The sequence below is a fragment of the Uloborus diversus genome, chromosome 5 (genome assembly GCF_026930045.1).
Source record: "Uloborus diversus isolate 005 chromosome 5, Udiv.v.3.1, whole genome shotgun sequence".
Taxonomy (NCBI): Eukaryota; Metazoa; Arthropoda; class Arachnida; order Araneae; family Uloboridae; genus Uloborus; species Uloborus diversus.
This window is the reverse complement of record NC_072735.1, coordinates 91,254,621-91,282,026: the sequence shown is the minus strand read 5'-3', so window position 1 is coordinate 91,282,026 and position 27,406 is coordinate 91,254,621. Positions and strand designations below refer to the sequence as shown.

The window sequence follows — 27,406 nt, the reverse complement described above, 5'->3', positions numbered from 1 at the left end:
GTACTCTTTCCTCGCTCTTTTTTTTTTTTTTTTTTGAATTTTCATATTATTTTGTTTGCCTCCAATACTCAAGATGGAACAAGATCATATTTGCTTCATTCAATTTCATGTATAAAGTGATGCTTTTTTCCGCCCAAATGGCTCTTTAAAACACTAATTGAAAGTATTTTTTTCAAAGAATCCAGATAGCAATGACGCCGGCAGCACTTCATATCAAAAACATTCTCCATATTTCAAGAAGTATCATTAGTTGAACTTTCGTCTTGATCATTTGCGCATGCTCACAATCAAAGAACTCTATTCACAATTTACAATGCATTTTCCGAAATCTTTTCATGTTACATAAAGTTTATTTTTGCAATCCGAATTTGTCAATCATCGTGACTGCATGAAAAGAAATGAGGCTGCGAACAAGAAAGTTTAGTATGGTGATACTGTCATACAGTAATTTAGGGCCACAGTACTATTTTTCCTTGCTCATTTTTTTTTTTTTTTTTTGAATTTTCATATTATTTTGTTTGCCTCCAATACTGAAGATGGAACGATATCAATTCATTTGATTTCATGTATAATTTTTTCTCACCTTTTGCACTTTGTTTCCCCACTTTGGATAAACAAGTCTTCTCTTTTGCGTACAGCGAATGAGACTGGGAACAAGCAAGTTGCTCATAGTGATAATTAATTCGGCACATAAATTGAGTGCCTCACTGTCTCTCCTTTCGAATAATGCTTATTTAATTTTGTGTCTTTTGCAATCTATTTTTTCCTATAATTCTCGATATTGAACATGATCATACATTTGATTCATTGAATCGATGCATTTTTTTTTCTTTTTGTCATATGACAGTTTTCAACTCTAAACGAAAATATTTTTCGAAAATATTAACAAAACCATGTTCTTTCCTTTTTTTAGGATTTTTTTTTCTCGTTTCATGATTGATGGCAATCTTTTTACAACAGCGTAGTTGTTGGTACACGTAAATATTTTTCGAGACGCTTTCATGATAGATAACGTTTTTCATTTGTATACTGTGCTACTCATATTGTTTAACACCACTCTATTTTCATAAGGAATTTTATTTATTTCCTACTATGTGAACAAAATGTTTAAATAACAGAGAGTGTCAAACTGAAAGAAAAAAACATTCTTTGCCTCAAGATCAAGAAATCAAATTTTTATGATACGGAAATTCCTAAATACCACTTGCTGACTATTTTGAACCACTGTACGCTTTCTTACACTTCATTCATTCTTTCGAAGTATATTTAAACCATTAGAGTTCAATTACTTACGTTTTATTATATGCATTGGTAAAATTTGTGAACATATAATTTTTATTATTTTAACAATACGCTCAATGAATTGAAATTATCTTAAAATGTTGATGAATAGGCACATCGACGAAAGTTTGAATTGAAGTAGGCTTTTATCCAAGAAAAACAACAGTAAAATTCCCAATTTGCATTCAGAGCGTGATAAAGGGCTTTTGTATGCAGTAACATGGCTTTTCTCAGATTTAAATCAAGCGTTGATTCTGCATGCAACTGTCAAAAATACTAAGCTCTGCAATAATTTGCTTTTAGCATTACTGAGAGGTGTCATTTCATTCTAATTATTTAGTACACGTGTATAAATAATGAAAACCTTAGTGGGTATTTATCAGTGGCGCACACTAGGGTCCAGGGGGTCAGGACCCCTCCCATAGGTCTGGCTTTTTTCCCCGATCGATTACGATTCTATATTTTGTGCGTGAAATAATTTCAAACAAAGGTTACAATAACTTCTGTTTTAATAAGTGAAAAAATAAAACCCGCATGTTAAGAGATTTTTTAAAATATTGTGCACTTAGCCTATGAGAAGAAGAATGGGGATTATAAATGAATACACAGTAATAAGTATGTTTTTAGTTTTGTGATTACAAATTGAAATGAGATCCTTTGAACTTGAATTCATTTTTTTATTATGAGAAAAATAAAAGCGTAAATTATTTAATTTCTGGTTATTTCTTTACTTAATGCTAATTATTTATTCATTAGCTTATTTTTTACTGTTTTTTGTTCTCGGGAATCGATAAAATCAAGTCAATATGTTTGACGGCGTAATAATGGAATGAGACTTTCGACCTTGGACCCTCCCTTTAAAAAATTCATGTGCGCCACTGGTAATATGGTATCCTTCTGATCACTAACAAGACAACAACATTTTTTTTCTTTTCCTGTTTTCTATCGTGCCAACATGCAGATTCGTCAGTTTCTTTATTTCCTCTTTTGATGCGTAGAAAATTCATAGACAAAACAAAAGCATAATTTTCTAATTAAAAACTGCACAGAAAATCCTTGTACAGGGCGCGATTGTTTTCGAAAGATTTACTATTTATGCCTTTTTATTAATTGTAATAGTCATCAAACTAGCTATCAGCAAACCTAACTACACAACTACCAAATGTTTTTATTTTATGCTCACACCGACATCCGCAGAAATTCTTCGACATTTTTCTATGATTAATTTGCTTTTCTTTTCAAGAATAGTTTCAGAAATTTCTGTAAAAAGCAAAGCAATCTTTTATCGATAAAGTTATAAAGATCATCAGTGTTCCGCTCGCCCTCTCCCCCTCAATTATATATTGAAAAATACATAAATGAATGAACTGAACGACTAACTATAAAACAAATTAAAAAAAAACGAAGATTATGCCGCCCATGAATTGCAAAATAAATACAGAATTCGATTCGAAGAGTAAATGTGTAGAATAAAGTTTTCAAGTAAAAGTGAGAAGGGTGGTAGAATAGAATAGGAGAATTGGATTCTTTTTTCTTCATCCTCATACTACACCCGCCGATCTGTTGTCGTGGTGGGAAACAGGCCGGAGGGAGGGGGGGTACATGTTTTGGAACTAGCTCTCTGCCCTCGTCCGACCGCAAAAGGAGTACCGATGGGGACAGCTTAGATTTACGACTGTCCTTTCAACAACTCAATGATTGACGTTGTCCATCATGAAATCTGACCAATTAGCAGTGCAAAAAAATCGAGTTAGCCCCTCCCAGATACACCCCCTGTGTTGCCACAGATTTCGTGTTTTCGTCGAATCTGATTTTACGGAGAGGTTTAGAAGAGCCTTAAGCTCACAGTTTTGATAAACTTATATTTTTTAACATGGAATAACGTTTCCCAATTTTGCTATTTGAGCCTCAATGAGAAATTTTCCAGGCATTTTCTATAAGACATCTCATTGTGGGGCCTTAAACATAGAAACCAGATTTTTGGAATTTAATCCTAGCATATTCTTAGACATTTTTACAGATTAATGATTAGTAGATATATGTTACATATGAAAAAATAAATCAATAAAAAACAATGTAACTTTGTCAATAAACTCATATTTTAGTAGATTTTAATAATCTGTTCGGTCAAACTATTACAATATATGCAATGTTTTTGTCTTATGTTGGGCTAAGCATGTCGAAAAGTAGAAAACTAATAAAGGTTCATCCTCAGAAGAACAATGTAGAGGGTTGTGATATGAGTATTAATTGGAACAGATTCTTTATTTTCAAAATGTGATTAAATGTGTATTTTCCCAAACACAAGATTAAAACACAGTGGAATTTATAAATATTTAATAAAGTATTGTAGTTGGTGTTTTTAATTTTCAAGATTGGGTTCATTAAAATAATCCATATAAATAAAACGTGTGTGTTTTGTATACAAATCCTCAGTATATGTCGGATCAGGACCAAATTTGGCAGGGAGGTACTTCTGCGCCTTTTTGTGGGAAGGTTTTTGAATGCCAAAAAAGTACCAAACCGTATGAATTTTAATTCTAGGACCTCAAAATGGCATTAAATGGCCTGTACTAATTCTACTCAAAATAATTTTTGGATCATCTTTATTTTAGCCTTGTCTGAAAGCTTGCGAAAAAGACCCCTGCAGGAGATTTTTTTATTCTTTGGATTTGAAAACTCCATTGCCTAAATCCACCAGAAAAATAGTTATAAGCATGTTTGAGGGAAAATCAATTTTAAATTGGAAATTTATCGTTTGCAGGACCTCAGTTTTAATTAGCATCGATAAAATCATTAAGAAGAGATATCTGTTGCCACTTTTTTCCTGGAGTGTGAACAAATAAAATTTTTGCGTTTGCTCTGAGGCAAGAGAATTTACATGACTTTGGTTACCAAGAAGATTCCTCGTTTATTGAATAATGCTAAAATCCTGAAAAATGCAAAAGAGATTTTTTGTTTGGATTTATAAAATGCCTTATGTATGTTATTATAAAATGCCTAAAGTTAATTATGTATTTTCTGTTCCTATATTTTTTACTATTTTGCATTTTGTAATATTATTAACAGTAGAGTGGAACCATTATGTTCCTGAGTGATTCTCCAAATACTATATAAAGTTATCACTCCCAAAGCAGAATACTTCACGATGTTCTTGCAATATAAAATCATTTGACCAAAATTTTTCTGCAAGTACTTCAAGCATTGTATACACAAGCAACCAACTTGACCTTTTCAACTAACCGGAAGACCTAAATCAAAATTGTTTCATACAGGAGGTTTTTCTTTTTTTTTTTTTTTTCAGTTTTTAAAACTTTACTGTTGCTATTAATAAATAAATAAATTACTAAAATAATAAATAAAATGAGTTGAGTTAGGGTAGCAAATAATAAAACACTTCAAAACTTTCTAAATAACTGGAATATTTTCAGAATGCAAAAGGATTGAAATTTCAAACAAGACACGCAATTTTCGGCGATGGACATGTTTCAATGTCAAAGGACATGTTTCCAAAAGATACGTTTATGGAGGAAATTGCAGTGGATGAAGGTCGATTGGGAAAAATAAGGAAAAGGGAAACCAAAAACGCTAGAAAAATCAGAATCTTTTCAGATTTTGAAAATGAAATTTCTGCAGAAATTGCTGGTTTTCTACAAATATTTTCCAGCTCAAGATAGAAATTTGCACAAATTCTGCACAGATTTCTTTAAGTTCAAAGTAAATCTAAAGTTCCTGCATATGACTAATCGAATTCAACACTTTTCGTGAGCTTTCCGCCGAATTATCATAATTTCCCAGAATTTTAGATTTTCTTCTAATTTAAAGAAATTTGTAGAATTTGTGCAAACTTTTATCTTGAGTTGGAAGAAAATCTGCTGTTTCTGCAGAAATTTCACAAGAATTTCTGCAGAAAATTTGAGTTTCCCTTTTACATTTGAACAGAATTGTTCTACAGCTCAGGCATCTGTTTTGTGACGTATGTCGCCAATTTAGTAGTATTCTGCTTTGGGGTTCATCACTTCATCTTGTGCATTGTTTTTGTGCAAAAATCAACATTTTTTTAAAATGTAATTTGAGATGCATGCTAAAATTTATTTTAAAAATAAGTAACAATACAATTTCCAGCTAAAGTTATTTATAATTTTAAACACACAAGTTGATTTCTTTCATTTCCCTCAATAGGAAGTTTCAGCAATGTTGAGTTTTAGTTTAAAGTTTCTCTAAAGCTCACTAATTTGTATGCATAACATTTTTCTGTCTAGTTTTAAGCTCTATTTACGCAATTGTCTTTACTAACGTTGCAGGTGCAATCAAAAATCATGTGTGTGAATACAGGAGCGGAAATGGCAAACAGAGGCCGAGAGCTGTTTGTACACTTTCGTGACCAGGGTACCCCTGTCATGATAGGTGAGTTTTCACGAATCAGTTTACTGAAATTATACTGGGAGTTATAAAAGAGCCATCTGATTTGAATTATTTGTATAGTAGAATCGGTTCGTGTTAACCTTTGTGGGGATAAAAAAGTAGCAAGTAATTGATGTTTTACTAATGAGTGTTTTAGCAGTTAGGCTTTGGCCCCCACCCCTGACTTTTGGTCACAAGTTGGATTTCCAAGATGTAGAAAATCAGCAGCGTACATGTTATATGGTTATACAGCATGTAAAAGATCCCTTGAGTGTTCATTTCAATTGAACACTGTCATCAAATCTAAAGTCCTAATGCAAATTCAAATTGAGAAAGCCCAAGTGTCCCCACCTGGTGGAAAACTGAGTGTCCAAATTCTCAAGTGCCGAAATTCTCTATCCACTATGTTGGTCTCACATGAAAAAGGGAATACCAAAGATATGAGAAATGTACTATGTTTACAAATGATGAAGACCAATAAGCAGCTCCTTCACATACAAACTAGCCATTCAAGTATCAATATATTGTTGTTTATATAATTCTCTTCAGGGGGGGGGAAGTGCAATCTAATGAGGGAGCATTACAAATTATACATAGTATTTAGAAAATAATAAGGTACTAAAGTGAGAAGTACAATAAAGGAGATTTCTATGATCTGAACAAGGATCTAAGAAATACAGTATTTATTCATTACTTGCGAACAAAATTTTATATATTTTTAAAATCTTGACAAAGGTGTGTGTGTGTGTCCCCTCTTTTTTTGGCTGCAATTGATAAGATGGAGAAGATGAATGGCTGAACATATCTCCCCCTTGAATGTTTAGTAAATCTATGCTTTTTCTTACTGTGTAGGTGGTGGAGTACTAGCCCACACTATTTTGGGAGTGCACTTCAATGAACACACTGGAGACCTCAAATTCCTTATCCTCGATCCCCACTATACAGGTGGAGAAGACATTCATATCATCCAGAGTAAGGTAAGTTTCAAAAATTGTTATCAGTTCTTAGGTTTACTGGGAAACAGCATTGTTATCAAATAAAAATCATTGCTCAAATTTCATTCCTTAATATGATTTATGAAGTCTTGAGGGTTAGTATTGAAGTTATTAAAAAAAAAAAAACTTATTCTTCTGTGTAATACTGTTTAAATGGAAACTTGTTATAGCTTTAAGCAATAAAGCTCTTTAAGCATCCAACTAATTTGGCCTCTTCCTTTAATATTGGTGCTAACCTATCTGAAAGGGAGCATGTTCATGAGCACAAAACTAAATAATGTAAATTTTAAGTGTATCAATTTGAAAAATTCTACACATCAAAAATCAAATTCTACATTTTTTTTTTTTGGATCAATTTAACTAAAATGAGAGATTATCATTATTATAATACTATTGGTACCCGCATGGCTTTGCCCGTTGTAGAAAATTAAAAGTTCATTTGGTTCGTCTGTATATTTACAAATTATGGATGATGAATTTCTCGCCAATTCGCATGGTTCATGCTCGCCCATGTTATGGTAATTTGCTGATTCACGGTATGGTAATTTACTCATCGACGTTAGGATAATTTCCTCGGTATAATGTTCTTAAAATTGGAATAGAAAAAGAACAAATTAAAATTTTAGAAAAATCACTTTGAGGTGCTCACCCCTATGCTACGAACTAATTTTGCGCCTTATTTCATGAAAATCACCCGAACAGTCTCGGCACTATGCGCATAATAGACATCCAGGGACACAGACTTTCAGCTTTATTATTAGTAAAGAAAATACAGCCTGGTTGAATACAAAATCTTTCTACAACCGCCATTAATCAGTTATTGTAATTCATTTTAGTACTAATTTGGCCGATTTTTTAGTGAATGAAATGTCATTTGGAAAAACAGGATGATGTGTAAGCAATAAGAAAGCAATATTTTCTATGCAGTTCCAATTGATAACATTAAAACTGGAGAAAGAAAAAAGGAAAAATATATATTTTTAAACATGTATCAAATGAAGATAAAAACTTGGTTTACATGCTTATATAGGGTTCGTATGCTTCGGGAAAACCTGGAATTGTCGGGGAAAATGACACAGTTAAAAATGTTAGGGAAAAGTCAGGGAATTTTCCAATTTTGTCACCCCTCCCCCAATTTTTTTTTCCATTTTTTCCGTGGGAATTTTGTATTATGAGATCTAATCTTCGTTTCTATCTATGTTGCCTGAAAAAAATTGAAAAAGTTTGGAGGTAAAATGACGCTGGCAATAAACAAATGGCGACCCGAAAAACCTTCCGAAGTCGCCATTTTTGCCCTTCGGTAGTTCCCAAGAAAAAAATTTCTCCGGTGAACAGAAATTATGCACAAACTCAAAAAGGGAAAAGACAATTTACTGCTTTAGAAGCATAAGCCTGAGGATGGATGTTTGATCTGAAAGAATCACTTTTTGATCAAAAAGTCTTTTCATTTTAAGTGTGAAACGTGTTCGCCATGCTTGGTCATTCACAGATGGAGTAGACACAATGCGTAAATGCATACGTTTAAAAAACAAAGCAGAATTAGATGTTTTCTTTAACTGAAAACTAATGAAAACAGTGCAAAATGTGCTGCAAATTATTTTATTATTATTTTTTTATATTGAATAATTTTCTTTAGAAATGAAAAATTTTGTTCTTAAAACTTGATCTTATCCTCATTGACTTAAACGCAAACGTGCTAAAAACTTTTCAACTGAGTTGTAGTTTCATGAAGATTTGTTATTTTTAAATTGTTTCCATGCTACAAAGTCAAAAAATTATTTTTTAAATTTTGGCATAGCTGCCCTTTTTGGTCAATCCCAATATGGAACTACACAAGACTTTTTTAAGTACCTAAGTTTCCCGACATGGCATAGGATGTTGATTGCAATGCAAACTATTGAAAACAATGCAAAATGTGACTTTTTCCTGGATAATTCGTAATTATTTTATGGAAAAACGCAAAATTTTAACTTCAAAACATTTTTTTATTCTAATTGAATTAGACTGTTATGTGCTAAAAACTGTCTACTTTGTCTTAACTCTAGTTTTTTAAGGATTATTAATCATTTATAACTACTTTTATGCTAAAAGGCACAAAATCTACTTATTTTCTTAAATTTTTCATTCAGTCACCATATTTCGCCATTTGCAAGATGGAAGTAGATGTACATTTCAAAAACAGAATTGGATGTTTTTGCTCAATATGTTTTGTGTTACATACTAATGAGAAAATAAAAGGATGTATTGTAAACCAAAAGCGGATGCTAAAGATTGCTGTTTGATTACAGCAAAACGCTTATGTTATGCATGATACGTGGCGTCGAAGGAAAGTTGAAATGTACTCTGTTTTCAACAAGTAGTAAACGAATGAAAACAATTTTGAACAAAACCTTAAAGAAAAAAAAATCTTAAAATTTTGAGAGAAAAAAAAATTCCAAGATTTATTGTAATTTAAGGGGAAAAGTTTCAGTTCTTTTGCATTGCTACTTTGAACAATTTTAATTATTTTGAAAGTATTGTTATTTAAACTTAATTTTGAATGGAGCAAGTATCCTGGAATTTTCCAAAAAAACAACCTGGAAAAGTTTTTTTTTTTTTTTTTTTGAGCAAACTGGGAAAAAGATTGAAATCTTGTAATTTAAAAGAACTGTTCCTACTTTTTAAAGCTGAACCTTCTCTATTCTCAAGATTGACAAGTATGCTAATAGCATTTCTTAAATTGTCTTAATATTGTGCAATGACTTGTGTTATTTAATTATTTATTGCTGAAAATGTCTGCGCTCAAGCTTTCTGTTTGCATAACCATTGATCATGACTGGTGAAAAAAAAGTTTTGCAACATGTTAATGTAAATTCCACAATTCATAATAAAGATTATTTTTCAACCTTTTCCAAATATCAGTTTTGTTTAACTTTTTTCTAGGGTTGGTGTGGATGGAAAAGTGTGAACTTCTGGGATCAAAATGCATTCTACAACTTGTGCCTGCCACAAAGACCAGAACTGATTTAGCACTCACAATCTATATCACTTGGTTGTACTCTCCCTCTGTCGTTTTTCAAAAATTATGTATAGTTATTTTATAACAAGAGATATTAAAACTATTTTAATTATAACTGGCTAAAGCATTATTTTATAGTAGGGGAGTGTGGGGCAAAGTGAAATGCTTAAGGTGACTAAGTTTTTTCTAAATGAACAAATCGAAAATTTGTTTTGAAAATTGCAGTACATAAAGGAAGAACATTGTATTTATAATAAAACTTGTGTTGAAACAGTATTTTTTTATTTTTGGCAGTAAATTTAAGGTCTAAAAAAAGTGGAAAATTTTTGCTTTTTTTTTCCCATGGGGCAAAGTGAAAAATAAAATATTTTTCTAATGAAATATTTTTTATTCGATTATAAAACCTTTTTTTGGTCAAAAGATACAGTAAATAAAAGGTTGAATGAATAAATGAAAGGATTATGAAACAATAAATGAATAACGAAATGAATAAATCAATATATGAAGAAAAATAAATGAGCGAGTAAAAGTATGAATGAATAAGAAAATAAGTGAATGAATGAATAAATAAGTGAATTACTAAATGAAGGAAAGTAAATGAATATTAAATGATTGAGTGAGAAAATGAAACAAACTATTTCACTTTGCCTCATCCAATTTGCCCTGTATGTACTTGACTAATTTTACAATTTATTTAAAATACAAATAAGCATAATATTAACTAAATTAATACTCTATTGGAGATTAGGAGGTCTTAATTAATATTAAAAATGTTAATAACAAGAACTTTATCATTAAATATTTTGAAAAATAATTTTTGACTTACAATCAAATATTACAATATGACAATTAAATATTACAATATGACTATCTTTTTTTTTTAAATTGCCTGTATTTCCAAATGCTTTAACCTTCGACTGTATTTCTTTTTTGATTGGAATAGACTACCTATGGTACTATTTACTATATAGTTAAAATAATACCAGACAGGTGGAGCTAAAAGCAGGGTAAATATTTCACCTTTTCACTTTGCTCTACCATTTCACTTTGCCCTGTTTTAAAAAATATAGCTATTATATATTTTTTAGCTTACTAAAACATTATCATTTTAGTAATGTATGGGATGCTTCCTTGTCCATTTTTCAAAATTGAAACTTTAAAAACGCAACTGCTATAATTAATCAGGCATTTGGAATTCGTAGCTTTTACTATTGCTTTTGCTTGATGTCTTTTTTTCTTCAACTTATTTATCGCTTCCTATGCTGCTATAGGACCACATACATCATATAACAATACAATATTCATTGTAACCTCCCTCTGTTGAAAATAGCCCACATCTCTTTGAATGAATTAAAATTGTTTTCAGAAGTGCAAAAAAGCTGAAGAATTCATAAGTGCCTGTACCACTCCGCCCTTGTGTAAAATCACAGTATTGATGTGTTATGGAGTGGTAAACAGTCAGACCATCGAGTAAATTCTCTCAGTTTGCATTGTAAATGTATCAATTTTATCGCTTTTTTATTTTCATTCTTGCTTTTTTTACACCTGTGTATTGAAACGTAAGGTAAAAATAGACATAGAAGGCATTTGAAGTTGTACAATTATTAGAAGAAAATTCATTTATTCATTCAAAACTGGAACATTTAGGAAGTTGAACTCAGACTGCCTTATATTGAGTCATCTTTTTTATATTATTATCTTCATACTCATAAAAGTTGTAGCCTTTTTCAAATATTCATTAAGGGAACTTCCGTTGTTTCATCCAAAGACCTGTTATCTTTCAGAATGATTGTCCTCGAAGGATACCCTTCAACATCAACAAATAAGTATCTGTAATCATACTTTCCTTTGTTAACCTGAAACAAAAGATGATTCAATAAAATTGAAAAAAAGGGGGGGGAGGGATTAAATTTTTAAGCATCATTAAATCCCTTTCTAACATGCTTCCATATTTACTAGTGGAAATTTATTGATGCTGTAAAATAAGTAGCACTTTGTCAGATGTCTTTTCATTTTTAAATTTTATATTTCATTAAATATGTTCAGGTTTTGCACAAACGGTCAGAGGGGAATATTTGATTCAACATAATGAGTCATAAGGAACACTAAAACATTCCTCACATAAAAAAAATGAATATTTATTTCACTTATCTGATAAATGACAAAAAAATTTTTGTAAAGCCTTTTAAATTTTATTTTTAAAAAATGTTTCTGGATGAGTTTTTGCCTTCAGTTGCCTCTATATCCTATTTCAACATCAAAAGATAATTTATTCTCAAAACTATTTTCTTTAAGCTTGCATTTGGTGATATATTTTTTTACAGTAGTACTGGGTTACTCCACACAAATAATTCATTTGTTTTCGAAATGCTATTATATCCAAATGTATTACACTTACAACGATGAGGAATAATGAAAAACCACAAAATCATCAAGACTTGGAATAGCGGCGTTAATACAAGTGCAGTATTTTTTAAATGAGACAGTAGAGAAAAAGCTGTTATGTGTGTTATGTCCTGGTAGCGTCCAGTATCTCTTGATAATGGTTGTCAATGCCACATGGATACTATCCTTGAGTTCTACACTTTTGGTAGCAAGAGTACATAAGGAAGGTCGTTTATACGCTTCCAAAGCACTGGATGAACAGATGAATATAATGTAAATTGTAACACACAAAAAATGCTTTTCTTGTTTTGTTGCCATATTAAAAATACTGTACTCATATTACCACCTGGTTAGTTCAATTTCAAATCTTGATGAGTTTGTGGTTATGTTCGTATATTCTTTTGTGTCGTAAGTAAGATACTTTTGGATATACAATGAAAAAACTGGTTGGCCCTTCGTCCGAAAATTTTCTTGCATACTTTTCTCCACAAAAAAAAAATAAATAAATAAGTCCACATTCCAAACTGGTCAGTCGACCTCGACGCATTGTAAACTGATGGGCAACAGGTGTAAGGAAGGGATGACAAGTGAAAAGTTACATTGCTGATAAAGACTAGGGACTCTCTATCCCTAGTTAGCACATTTGGTGAAGGAGCGTACAAGAGGAATGATGGCACTTCAGCTCTTGTCTAAGCTAGTGCTTAAAATGTGTCTCATAAAGGAGTTACTTTAACGTTGGAGCAGTTGATAGAAGTAATATATCCTTACAAAAAGAGAACTTTGGAAAGGAAGTCAGCAGATGTTTTCGGTTGTGGGAAAACTCAGATTAAGAAATTTTTGAAGTATAAAACTGAAATTCGTAAACAATGGGATAAACATTGAGGTGTAAAGAGAAGTGAAATAGAAAGGTTTTCTAGAGAGATAAGTATCGTCGCAAAAAATATAAAATAATCTGAAATTTCTTCACATTTTAAGAAAGATTTTAAAAATGTGTATGTAGTAGTGCTTATATGATGCAGTATTCGATAAATAGCAAAGACAATTTTCCAGTTTCTTTATTTTATAAAATTTGTAAATTTACAAAACTATTTATGGCAACATTCTTTTGGCGATTTTAAGTAGACACTTTGAGCGACCACCTCAAGAACCTCTTTTTCACAGAACGGAGGATGCCCTAGAGAAGTTTCACTGTATAGCGTTTCAAAAACGAAAAAATAATTAGTAGTAACGTTGTATTATAAATATACAAACTTTTAAATTCATTTTACTTATTCTTGAAGAGCTGAATGGAAGAGAGGTTAAGTAATAAAAAAATGAATTTGAGAAAATTGGCCCAAAGTTTTCGGCATGCTATTTTTCTTCACTTTACACAATGATGGTATGCTTTTGTAAGGATGAAATGAAAGTGCTATCGGAATTTTAAATATTTTTAAATTGTTGATGTGGGTTGTCTTTTCCTACTTTTTTTTTTTTTTTTTCAATTCCACTCTAATGTGTGGCATCTTCTAAAAATGTTTTAAATCAGAGAGGGTATTCAAAAGAAATCGGTAATTCCAGATATTTTTCCATTCATGTAGCGGAAGTTTTAGGATATCTGGATTTAGTCACTTTTCTCCATCCAATCATTAACACCAAAATGTAGGAAAAAATAAGAAAAGTGCTAAAATACCTCTTTCATTTCCAGATGAACAGTTCCTTTTTTTCGAATACCTTCTATGTAGAACTTCATTCTCATGTAATTTTTTCCATTCTTTTCATACATTAAATGACTGTAAAAGAATTCAAATCTGAGTGTTGCCACATGCCAGAGAGATAAAATTAACAGAGAAAATTAAACAAAAGCATGTTAACTTTTCAAACATGTTGTTAGATAAAAATGTCAATCTAAGACAAAATTACAATTATATTGTTATTAAGATTTTTTTGATTAAATAAAAAGAAGTCATAACAACATTTAAAAAATGTGGGAGAATGGTGTGCTTTTATGGAAAATAGTGGAGAAATTTACTCCTCTTAAATCTTTTTTCCCGAATATTTTAACATTTTGAAGAAAAATTTGACCCATAGCTTTACTTTAAAAATGTCAAAATCTAGAAATATACTACGGACTTACTATGAACAGTAATACTTTCTTATGTTTTCTATCTTCTGATTTTATCTTTTTCAGTTAATTTAACAATGAAGGGAAAATATTGAAAAACACAATAAGAATTACAAGCACTTAAAAGAAAAAAAGTACAGAAAACAAAATTGCTAAAAAAAATCTAAAAAAAGTTAATAGCTCATCACAGATTTATCCTAAGAGTTTATTTTTTCATGAAACTTTGTACAGTAATTTATTACATATTTTAAATAGACATGATATGCAGTTCAACTGGCTTATAACGAGCATGAAAGGACCACAATATTTACCTGATAACCAAGTGCTCGTAAAAATGGATTCGTGAAAAAAATCATGAAAATTCATATGTATTTATTATTATTTTTTTTAATTTCTGTGCAATACCAAAGAAGTTGGTTACTTTGATTTGTACTGTCTTATTGTCTCTTGTGTCTCATGGCTCAAAAACTCATTTGCACTTCTGACTTGAAAAAACGTTTGAATTCAGTTGTACATCAAAGCCATTGAATCAGTTGAGGGTTGTTCACATTTTACGTTATCGTTGTTGCTTTCATTATTTTCTCCATCAGCATAGCATTAGATCGAATTTGAGCTTTAATAGCCCCAGAAGTAAGTGTCTCAGATGTGATAACCAGGGTTCGCCAATATTTATTTTGAAAATATCATGATATTTTAATATTTTGGATATTTATTTTTTGAAATACGGTATTTTCAATTAAAAAAAGTTATTAGTCATATTAATAGTATTCATTTATTATTTTAAATGACCAACAAGTAATATTCTATATTTATATGAAGTATTAACTAACCCATCATAAAATATAATAGCTGGCCTTCTACGCCTGTGGACCCGGGTTCTGGCCAGCCTGAGGTGGCCAGTCGGTGGATTTTCGAGATGCAGAAAATCATCAGCGCCCATATTGCATGATTACACGGCATGTAAAAGATCCCTAGGGTATTTGTTTGGCTTAAAATTCCCTAGGCAAAATTAAATTCCTAGTGCAATTTTACATCGAATGAGAGCCCAGGTGCTTCCATTTGGTGGAAACTGGGCATCAAAAAAAAAAAAAAAAAACTGTCATGCATCAGCGCCTTAATGGTGACACACGAAAGACTGATGCATTGTAGGGGAGTGCACTAGATCTGGTTATGGCCCAGACGCCTCTTGAGGTGGGTCTCTTATACAGCCCCATTGGAAACAAAAAAAAAATCATAATTATAATATGTTTGTATCTGATACAATGTAGTATTAGTATATAATTAGTTTTACAGAGCATATGAATAAAAATCTCAACATCCAATATTACAACCAATAACAGTTATAAGTTATACATAATAATTTATTTTTTAACATTGAATTATCAGGTTTTGCAAATAATTCTAACTATCATTCATATAAAAATACTATTTAAAGTACTTACATTTTTACATCAAATATATATTTAGACATAAATAATGAAAGAAACATTAAATTTAAATCTATGTATTATACAATAATATAAGAAACTAAACAACAGTGGTTTGAGATGCATTTGCTAAGTTCAAAGGCTTTAATTTGAGCTGATTGAAAATATCAAATATACATCAAAATATCTGATATGTATCAAAATATTGAATATTTTTGATATTTCCGAAAATATGATATTTTATAACCCTGATGATAACATTGGCTTCAACAAGCATTTAATTTTCAAATGTTAATCTACTCCACATTTTTTAAGCCCATCATCACTTCTTCTTAGGATCTATGACTCATCACTAACTTTTAATTGACTGTTTTCTAAGAGCTGAGATGAAAGTCAATAGATATTTTATGACTCATCAAAATATTGCTTGTTTTAATCGGGGTTTACTTGTTAAAAGCGAGTAGTGCTCCCATAGATTTAATATTGTGCCAACCAAATATTTCTGATCCCCTTACTAAATCTGGGTTCTCATTGAATCAGGACTCGTTATAAGCATATTTGACTCCATATACAGGGAAGTCTCAACTTACATGAGGGATACATTCTAGGGCCCTTTGCATAGGTCGAAATTTTGTGTTGTGAAAAAAAGTTAAGTACGAGTAGTTTTTATAAACATGCATTATTATTTTAGATACTTGTACATGCCCTTCAAATTTTTAACCACCCCTTAAGAATATGTCAACGTTATTCACATAAATAACTTCATTTATACTGTATATTTTTAAAAAGCCTGCGTGATTAAACATAAAGACTTATAATGTACAAAAACAATAATCAATGGCAGAGAGACAAAGTAAAATACAGTATGTACAGTATGCAATAATAATAATAATGAAATGCTGCATTATGATGTTATCATGTTATGGTACAGTACAGACAGGGTAATAATAATTATAACTAAAAAATTGAAGATGATGATGGTTGGTGCTCTGCAGATGATTAGAATCGTTATCAGTTCTCGTGTACATCAAGGATCTTCATCTTTCCTTTGATTGAAGAAACTTTCTCTTCTCTAGCTTTAAATGAAGCAGTACTCTTAGGTAATATTATTTCATTAACTTTCTTATTTAGAATTTAAAAAAAATTAATTCTGATTCAGTGTACTTATTTGTGAACACTAACAGAGCGATTAAGCTAGTATCGTGTGGGAACTTCCGCCTTCTGTGGGTTAAGGAAGGTGTTAAATGGATGAAAGTCCAGTCATGAAACCAATACTTAGTAGCCAACAAGGAAGTTGATATATCCTTATACCCGGCGATTCCTTTCCGATTTTTTTTTTGAGGGGGGGGGGGAGGATTTGGCATTAGCTTTAAAATCAAAATGCAAAATGGCCATACTCGCGTTACGACCATTTTGCATAGGTTGAATTGCATTGCAGCGGGAATCTACTTACTTCACTTTCAATCAAATTAACGAATTACATAGTTGCAGGAAGAGACTTTTATTCTATATTTCTCACTTGGTGAAAAATTATGGAATGTTTTGTAAAAACGTAAGGTTTTTCTAAGAATGTAATTTTTTTCAAATTATGGACTTGCAATGACACACTTGAAACAGAAAATAATAGAGCTGCTTTGTATGGCTTGAACACTGCATAATTTTTACTGACCTGACATGCCTTCTACGTCCTCTACTCGACAATTCGCCATATCCTTTTATGGGCTCCCCAAGGACATCAACAACTTTTGGTTCATTGCGGCAGATCTTGAGCGCATCAGTGTACACAGAGTTTGGGCTCTGGCGAGAAAAAAGTTCTCTAACAATAGCGTAAAACATCAGGCCTGTTGATCAGAGTATTGAAAAAATGCATTAAAATAATGTTAAAGTTTTAAATATTTCAGAAATAAACTTCAAAGAGGAAAAAATATTTTGCTTCTTGTGTTACAGAAAGTGAAAATGTAAGAGGATATGTTTCTAACCTGTTACGCTTACTCCTGCAATGATAATTCCTAAATAACTTGCATCCTTAGTAGTTTGTTTCACTGGAAAAAAAAAAAAAAAAAGACACATGAGAATCAAGAACCAAAAAAAAGGGATAAAAATCAAAAACAAGTTAGGAGAGCAAAAACTAATAGGAGTCAAACTATGTTAGAAATAAGCAACCGTAAAGGGGTTTTTTGAGAACAAAATTTTAATTTTTACACCCGAATTTCCAGTCCCCGGTGTCAAATTTGTTGCCTAAAATTTTAAATCAGACAACATTTCCTTCCCTAAATTAATGGAATCACAACCTGCAAGTAAAGTGAAAAAATAAAAAAAACTTTTCTTACATTTAGCTTTTTTTTAAATGCATGTTTGTGTATCTGTTCGAAAGAATTTTTTTTTTTTTTTTGAGTTCATACATGCTTAATTTATCAAAAATTTCACTTGGATTTTTTCATTCTGACACATGACAACTTATTTTAGGCATCAGCATAACAGTAAAAATTTTGATTCTTATTTTTAACAGTGGATTGACAGACATCAAAAATCAGGGGGGGGGAGAGAGAGAAAGAAACGAAAAAGATGGAAAAAAATGCGTAAAACTGCATACCTTTTTCAGCAATAGTAAGCTCTGCATTTGCAGATTCCTTCACTTCAGAAAGGGCAGAATGTTCCCTGGTGGAGTTTTTCTGTCGCAGCTGATTGATTTGAAAAGGGAAAGGACTAGGTTTGAGAACACCTTCCATTTCAGTGACCCAAGGGGAGCGAGAAACAAAACTGTTCATGCATCTCGGAGCGGATACCCAAATTACAGGGACTCTCCAATGTATTCTACAATGAAGCATGGCTAAATATAGAAAGAAATTTCATTTGCCAAGTCAGTTTAATGAGCATAAAAATAGAGCTTTAATTAAATTTGAAAAAATAACGACATTAATAATCTATACTTAAAGTTTAAACAATTTTGTTTTAAATTAAGAAATGTTAATGATATCACTACTAATTATATCATTTTTACACCACCACCCATCAGTTATGTAAGCTAATTTTGTGAGTTTTGTGTCAAGAAACAGCATTTAATTTAGATTTTGGGATAGGTTTTCCATAAATTTCGAGTTATGTCACTTTCTCAGCAGGGACGTGATATGTATTATTTAACATCAATATCAAGGATGAATTTTTCATACTTATTTTATTCATTCTAAGTTCTCTTTTTGAAACATTTTCCTATTTTGCACTTTACAACATGACAAGTAATTTCATCTTTATTAAACCAAAAGATTTTGCCTAGTTTTCAATACTACTGAGACATTTTTTTCCCCTAAAAATCAACTGAAGTGTAAGTCTTAAATGTGGACTATACTATGAAGATACAATATTATTAAAATTCAGCAGCATACTGATTTAATGAACATAACAATTTGGGATTAATTGTATGAAACTAAAACACACAGAGTTTTTTGGGTTACTTAGAGATATTTTAACTGTCAATGGGGTCGTTTCCAAAATTTTAAAAGTATTTTTTTCTGAAAGAACATGCTTAAAAACATAGGATCTAATCATTTTTTAAATAATTTGTTTAAGTTTAATATTTTTATAAATTTGCTTAAATCGGTGCGCTTTCATTATTTACATTTCTTGCCGATGACATCACAAATGATGAAATGCTATTCTGTGTTGCCATTCACAGAGCAAAATATTTCATTTGCATCTTTACTCATGTGTATTGGCAACGATATGGTTGATAGCAAGCATAGAGCGCAATTTTAATTCGCTTCTTGATTATCATAACGTGGGAATGTGGTACAAAATGCGCCAAAGAGCATCATTTGTGACGTCATCAAGACCACGCCTTGTTTGCAAAATCAGACATTTTAAAAAGTTCATTTAAAAATAACTGTTGGGGAAAATGAAAGTATTTTTTGGGTCCATGTTATTTTCTTTGCTTATTCTATCAATTTCAGTGACTAAAAGTGCTACTTTTGACTGAAGGAAACAACCCCATTATTCAAAAATTCTGTGTAATGTGTATGTAATTTTTTCTTTTTCAAATTAGTACCATCACTCATGACATCATCCTGCGTAGCGTAGGGCATGAGCCTAAAAGGGCAAAAATTGAGGTCATAACAATACAATAAAGTGTTTAGTAATCTAATTGTGGAATTAAAAAGACCTGCCAATTTAGGAAGGAAGTGCTACTAACAATTAGAATGTAAGAGTTTGAGCACAAAAAAAATGAAAAAAAATTTCATCTAATTAAACTGCAGGGGTGCTAAATTCAGTGGTAAAGATTCATTTTTCGGTGAAACATATCATTTAAATAATCAAAATAATAACTTTTCAATAATCACCTCAAAAAGGAACAAAAATAGTAATAATGACATTAATGGAGCCTGAAAGTTGGAACAAACAAAGCAAACAATAAATGAAAGTTTAAAAAAAAACAATACAATCAAGTACAAGCAGTAAATAAAGTTACCCTGTAAACAATAACAAAAAAATATAAATAAATAAGCAATAAAGACTGAAAAACAAGTAATTTTGTTGTGGTTAATGGATGCTCAATTAGTTTAACATGGTACTTTGCAAACAAACAAAAACACGCACCACAATGTATTTATCTATCACTAGACCGAAGAATACAGTTGAATCTCGTTAAACTGCCTCCTGACAGTTTGGAAAGAATGCCAAAAAAGACCTATATAGAAATTCAACAAATTCCTTCCATAAACTGCTGCCCTGCTGTGTCCCAACCGCCATTTATTTGCAACAGAAACTTCATCCTATATATAATATTACTTTTTAAACCATCATCTTGAAAAATTATGCCGAACAAAGACAGTTCATGGAGGGAGATAAGCAATTTATTCCAGGGAAGGACCACTAATCACAGAGAAAAATAAGGAATACGTCACAGGCACCTATATATATATATATCCCTAATTCCCCTTACTAATGCACTTAGAACCAGCCACCTTATAAGTGTCCAGCTTTCTTATCACTTATTCTATTTACTGACTATTCACTGTCTAATGTGCCTCCCACGGGCAAAGGGAGCATTGTTTCCAAAAAGTCTCCATGAATTCTTATAGAGATTATACTCTCCCACCTAACAATTCACTGCTCACATTACAAAAGCATTCATTTTTCAGCCCCTTCTCTGTTCCAGTTGGGGGTATTCTGAAGTCGCATATTACAAAAATACCCAGGCTTCAGTGAACAACAATTTCTATCATTCTACAACATTCTTTTGCTTCGTTCTGCAAAGAGGTTTATGAAAAAAAACTAAGCTACAGCCTGAAATTTATTAATAATCATTTTTCGGAAATAAAACAATCGTCAGAGACGTACTGCAGGAAAAGCAAAAATGATGAGGGAAAAAAACAATACATTATCCGTTTGCTATTAATATGTGTTTTTCAGGGGTTTTTTTTTTTTTTTTTAAATCAAAAAAGTCAGATTTGTTTTATTTAAACCAGAATTTTTTGATTTCCTTCAGATTTTTTTTAAATCTTCAAAAGTTTGTAGTTTCTAATTACTTTACATTAAACACAATATATTTCATACACTAGATGAATCCATTCAGCTTACTTTTAAAACTAAGATAAGTTCTTTCTATTCAATACATTTTTTATATTTATAAATACGTTATAATTTACGTTTTAATACGATAACATAACGTATACATTTAGGTTTTAATACGTTATAATTACGTTTCAACAGTATTAGGTTTGGGATTAAATTTGATATGCACAAAGTACAGAATTTTAGGTTTGTGCCCAATTTCAGAAATACTGGCTTTGTGGCACTTAGGCAGAGTTTGAAAGCAGTTTTTTTTTTCTGGATTGGACAATAGCGATGTGAATCTTCAGTGGGCAGAGTTTAAGGAAAAGCTAGCGAAAACGGTTGGGGATCATGTTTCCTTTAAGAGAAAGGGTGTCAACACTAAAATTTGGCCAATGTGGTTCTCCAGGGAAACTAAAGATGCTCTAAATTACAAGCAAGCTGCTTTTCATAGGTTTAGAGAAACAGGTCACAGTGCAGATAGGCTCCAATATTGTAAGGTAAGGCGTAAATTAAAGTATTTGGTACGAATTCAGAAAAGAGAGTTGGAGCAAAGACTGGCAGATAACATAAACAGGAATCCCAAAAGGTTTTTTGCATACGCTAATTCGGGGAAAGTTCGAAATAGTCATATTGGGCCACTGGTTGATGAGCACGGAATTTTAATTCAGGACGATAGTGATATTGCTAATGTTCTTAATAACTTTTTTTCGAGTGTTTTTAACGATAACTGTATCTCAACAGTTGACACCAACAAGACACAAGCTATAGTACAGCTTGAGGACTTTGTATTTTCCAGGGATGACGTTTTACTTCATTTGAAAAAAATTAAAGAGACTAAGGCTCCAGGACCAGATAATATTTATCCAAAAATCTTAGTTGAATGTGCGGAGGAATTAGCAGATGTAATCGCAAATATTTTCAATGCTTCTTATAACTCGGGGACAGTGCCAGAGGACTGGAAGCTGACTTACATTACACCGCTCTTCAAGAAAGGGTCTAAAGGGAGTGCGGGAAATTATAGACCTGTGAGTCTAACTTCGGTGGTTTGCAAAATTTTTGAAACAGTGATGAAAATTAAGATAGTAAATTTTCTAGAGACTAATAATCTATTGACTAGTTTTCAGTACGGTTTCAGGAAAGGTAAATCTTGTGCAACTAATTTATTACATTTTCTATGACAAAGTTACCATGGCTTTGGACAATAAGAAGCCTGTAGATGTTGTTTACATTGATTTTCAAAAAGCTTTCGATAAGGTACCGCATGTTGCTCTACTTAGCAAATTAGCTGATATAGGAATAGGAGGGAAAACTTTCATTTGGGTGAAAAACTGGCTGACCGGAAGGAAACAAAGGATAGTTGTAAGGGGAAATTATTCTAATTGGAGTGAGGTCTTAAGCGGGGTTCCTCAAGGATCAATGTTAGGGCCTGTTTTGTTCATTGTCTTTATGAACGATATTCACAAAAATATTTCTGGGAACATGAATTGTTTTGCTGATGATGTCAAAGTTATGGGGACTGTAGAAAATGAAGAACAAGCAAAACAGTTGCAAGAGGATCTAGATCATATTACGGAGTGGGCTGATAAATGGGGTATGGCTGTTAATGTTGGGAAATGTCAAGTGCTACATTTAGGGCATGGAAATAAGTGTACAAGTTATTATTTGCAAGGTTCAGTCATTAGTCAGGCAGACAAAGTTACTGATCTGGGGGTCTTAATAAGTCAGGATTTAAAGTTTAGCCAACAGTGCAGCATTGCTAGCAACAAAGCCAATAAGATGCTTGGGTTTATCAATAGATCTATTTCAAACAAATCTAAAGAAGTTCTTCTGCCCTTATATAGAAGTTTGGTAAGACCCCATTTGGAGTATGCTGTTCAGTTTTGGTCTCCTTATCTTAAGAAAGACATTAATGTATTGGAAAGGGTTCAAAGGCGGGCTACAACGCTAATAAATGGACATTCCCACTTAGATTATGATTCCAGGCTCAGAAGGCTAAAAATGTACAGCCTTGAGCAAAAAAGAGACCGAGGGGACATGATTCAGCTGTTTAAATTTATTAAAACGAAAGATGTTACGGGGCTGAAGTTTAGCACTGAAAACAGGACAAGGGGTCATTGTTTTAAGCTATTTAAATCTCAGGCTAACATGGATATTAGGAAAAACTATTATTTTAGCAGGGTAGTGGAACCTTGGAACAGCTTACCGGAAGAGGTGGTAATGAGCAAGGAAGTAGACAGTTTTAAGAGGGCCATTGATCTTCACTGGGGATTGTAAATTGACTAGGACCAGTCTAGCTGGGCCCAGAGCCTGTTGCTGGTCGTCACTTTTGTATTTGTATTTTGTATAATACTTAGATGAAATTATTTTGTTTTTGTATACTTTGCTTAAAAAAAAGGTTTCCTTCATCACGTACTCGTACGTTTTAGTAAGAATATGTTGAGCAATTACTTTTCTCAAACTATATTAGTGATGGTGTATTAAAAAAACCTCAAATTTTTATTTGGTTCTATACCGAGTTGAACTGTAATTTTGGAGTAAAAGCAATATTTATAATTGCAAGAGTGAAAATCTGTTTCACACAGAAAGAGGGATCTATGTAGTTTTGCCAGTTGAAGTTCAGATTGTATAACACAGTGTAGTTAAATTTACAACAACACATTTTAAAAATGCAAAATTAATTTATAAAAATAAAATTAACAGGTTTAATCAATGGTTTTGTTAAAAAATCACTTGATTCAAATCAATGATTTTTTTTTTTTTTTTTTTTGTAAAAAATCACTTGGTTTAAATTAATGTTTTTTTTTTTTTTTTTTTTTTTTTCAAATCAAGCCAATTTAATCAACGGACCCAGTATTTTTGTGTTAAAAATTCATTTGAACACAAAAATACATGCTTTCAAACATACAGCTAGTTTTCTGTTTAATGACTTTTTCTGTTTAAAGACAACTTTTCACAGTCCCGGATGCTCCACTGTAGTTTTAGAAGCATTCTATTTAAGAATGCAGTCTACTTAAGGACGATTTTTTATGGTCCCTTGAAAGTCGTTAAATAGAGAGCCAACTATCTTTTCATAAAAACATGCATTTATGAGTTATTGGTAAAGATTTGTTAAACCGCCACCCTCGACTTTCGCACCATCATGAAGTTTTGGTGGTTTAACGAGGCTCGGCTGTATTTTGTTTTTAATCTCTGGAACCTAAATTCAATTTTAAAATTAACATTAGGTCTTAATTTATGCCATTTGGATTTCTGCGCCATTTTTGTGGAACTCCCGCTTGAAACAAAGGTCAACTGTACTACAGGACATTTGAAAGAATAGAAATTGTGTGCCCTATACTCTGAATTACAAACACAAAAATTTTATTTGGACCACTAATAGATGTTAGCACAGTGCACACTTTAGTATCTGACTATGCAAACAAATACTATTGCAATAAATTAGACAGCTGTTACACATTGATGTATGTTACCTTCAAAACATTTTGCACATGTTTACTAACATTTGCAAAAGGTAGAGCTGCACTTGGCTGGGGGAACAAGAGCCACCTATATGATGTGCAACTATTTATTTAAGAACAGATGAGTTCCAAATGCTATCAGCTCATCAAAAGCAACTCACAGTTTGTGCAGATTCAGTGAAAAGGGTTATCATTTAGTTTCGTGTTTTAAATTAACTCAATATATCAATCTTACTTGCTCCATTTTAGTTTCTAGCTTGTAGAAGCAGGTATCAACGATAGGCTGTGATTAAAAACCAAATAAAATAAAGACACAACTATGGCAAGTTTCTAACACGTATTCTTTTACCAAACTAAAAAAAATCGTGATGTGTGGCTCAAAACAGCAGAAATACAGAAACTAGTGCTGATGTGTATAAAATAATAAATTATCCGCCTTCTTCTTCATTCCTATTAACAAATTCTTAAAACAGTTAGTAATTGAAGTAAATTCCTTTGAGGAATCCAAATTCTAACGTTACATCTTGTTCTTCAATAATTAAATCAGATATGTAAGTTCAAACTCAGTCCTACTAGTAATTTCTTTTCCTCACGTCATTTTGCAAATAACTTGTAGTCTGAAATATAACAAATAAACGCAAAATAAACACGATTAAGGATTTAAGGGTGCCTGGGAAGAAAATTTGGTGGAAATGCATTTTTAAGGCCTCTCAAAATAAAATGAAAGTTTCAGAACCTTTCACATTTGAACTTAGGTGTAAAAAAGAACAATTTAACATGCAACTTACTTGACATAAATCAAATATTAGCAGTTATAAAATATATAAGAGCACAAAAGCATACTGCAAAGAAATTCTACAATATTTTACACAAATTCGAAGCAGATTATCAATATTCTAACGGAGCAACTTTTAGTAAAAGGAGTACTGTATAAACTCCTCTACATTCGGTGAAACGTTATGCCCAGGAGAAGAAAGGATTCCCTTTTGCGGCTTCTCCTCTTCAATATGATTGCGCATGAACAGCTAACAGAAATGTAAAAAGGGGGGAAATCCGGTTGGCATAAACTAGAGTCCCTACATGAAAACTACGTTTTTTTCAAGAGGGGTGAATACCGGGGGGGGGGGGGCCTGGCGCAGATTGCGCCATTGATTTTTTAGGGACTGGGGTGTTTTGAGAGGTATTTTTCACTTTTTTTTGGGCCGGGGTGTGGGGTCTTTGAGATATTTAGAGGGGTGCGCCTTTGCTCTGGGGGGGGGGGACCCTGTTTTCATATAGGGACTCTAGCATAAACCGGTTTTTTTGGGAGGAGTTTTGAAAACTTCGAAAACATGAAAATATTGAAATGTTTTGCTTATTTTTTTCCCAAATAGTGTAAAAGTTATGGGCGATGTTTTCGGTCCTGACGGTTCGCTTGAGGGGATTTAAGTGGTTGGTTTTTGTCAAGAGTCTCGACAGGGTTTCTAGCTTTTAATCTTTCAGCAGCCAATGGCCAGAGACTGCCAGGGCTGTATCCAGAGCGAGGCAGGGGGCAACCCCCCCACCCCTCGAAATGTTTTGCCGCGTAAAACAGGAAAAAAATTTCTTGTTAATATTTCTGTTGGCAGAAAAAGGAAAATAATTGACGTAATTTTTTATTTTTACTTTCGTATGCACCAAACGATCGAAAATTTGAAGAAATGCAGATTCAAATTTTCATTAGCTGAAAAGCAATATTTGAAAACGAGACTATTATGCTCACTTCCTGCTCTCTTTCCACAGCTCAAGCACTTCATTTACTCCCATTTAAGCACCTGTACAAACGATCCTATACTCCTAGAGAGATTTTTTCAGCTACATATGGCTCCAATCTACCAGACCATATGAAAACGGAAATACTCTCACACTCATTCGAAACGAATACAATTAATGTATTTTTTTGTCCGTTTCTGTGTTTTTTGCCCTATTGCCCTGGGGTTGCATTTATCTAACGTCCAACACAAGACACAAGATTTGTAGAAAAGTTCTTCCAGACTCTCGGTGAGGATCGTCACCTATTTCATTGCTCTGAGGAACCAGACACTTCAGCGTTCCGTTGTTGGGATTGTTCACTCCGTTCTGGGGGATCATTTTAGTTGTTTAAACTGCAGCAAATTGCATTCTCTGATTTCTGCATCAGGACCCTGCAATCATCGAATCATCCAATGCTTCTTTTCTGAATTAGTTTTCCATGGACAGCTCCCAAACCCTGGTCTGTTTCCTGAGATCATCAAACATTGCCTAAAGACAGCTTTAGAACTTTAATTTTGAAAAATTTGCAGATGAGAGCTCATGAACCCATTTCGTAACATTATTGCAAAATATGTCTGAATTAGCGTCTTTAAGACTTGAACTTCGAAACATTTCCAAGGGAGAACTCCAAAATCTAATCTCTCTCACCTTACATATTCAAAATCAGCTTGCTCTGAAGGTTAAGGGTCTAAGGAGACTTAATCTTCAAAATTTTCGACTGCATAATTTAGTTCTGAACAATTTGCTACCTTATTTATTACCATATGCAAAAAACTTTTCAAGTTATTGAAAAAATGCGTAAACTTTCCCCTTAGAGATTTATGTTAACAGCAGAGCTGCTTAATAAAGCCTCTTTTTCTCAGGTTGCGTTTTCTCAGGTTTCCCGTTTTGCGTGAGTAATATCTCAGAAAGTTTCTTATATATTTCCGTAAAACTTTTAATGCATTTTTTTTCTGGTTTATTTTTATGATCTGAACCTAAATTTATTTATCTATTTATTTACTTTTGGAAATTTTATAAGTTAATATCAAAATGTT

At 32.1% G+C, this 27,406-nt stretch overlaps 2 protein-coding genes across 2 annotated transcripts in view; one reads left to right on the top strand and one right to left on the bottom strand.

Moving 5' to 3' along the window:
* LOC129222207 (ufm1-specific protease 2-like) overlaps positions 1-9,793 on the top strand; it is a 55,326-nt gene extending 45,533 nt beyond the window's left edge. Inside the window, exons 11-13 of the mRNA XM_054856678.1 lie at positions 5,586-5,688; positions 6,538-6,662; positions 9,603-9,793. Of these exons, the coding sequence (XP_054712653.1) occupies positions 5,586-5,688; positions 6,538-6,662; positions 9,603-9,689 (315 nt within the window). The 3' untranslated portion in view covers positions 9,690-9,793. The remainder of the gene's footprint in view (positions 1-5,585; positions 5,689-6,537; positions 6,663-9,602) is intronic.
* Positions 9,794-11,197: 1,404 nt separating this feature from the next.
* LOC129222195 (mitochondrial import inner membrane translocase subunit Tim21-like) lies at positions 11,198-25,571 on the bottom strand. Its single transcript, XM_054856666.1, has 6 exons — positions 25,388-25,571; positions 18,185-18,421; positions 17,571-17,633; positions 17,261-17,432; positions 13,733-13,832; positions 11,198-11,534 (listed from the first exon to the last, which is right to left on the bottom strand). Exons 1-6 carry the CDS (start codon positions 25,392-25,394, stop codon positions 11,406-11,408), a joined length of 708 nt encoding a protein of 235 aa, XP_054712641.1. The 5' UTR covers positions 25,395-25,571; the 3' UTR covers positions 11,198-11,405.
* Positions 25,572-27,406: the final 1,835 nt, after the last annotated feature.

Bases quoted from the DNA above. Each gene is read 5' to 3' on its own strand.
- LOC129222195 (XM_054856666.1), bottom strand. The intron at 17,634-18,184 runs GTATGCAGTTTT...TTTTTTTTCCAG, and splicing joins GCTTACTATTGCTGAAAAAG to TGAAACAAACTACTAAGGAT. The intron at 11,535-13,732 runs GTATTTTAGCAC...CTTTTGTTTCAG, and splicing joins TTCATCTGGAAATGAAAGAG to GTTAACAAAGGAAAGTATGA.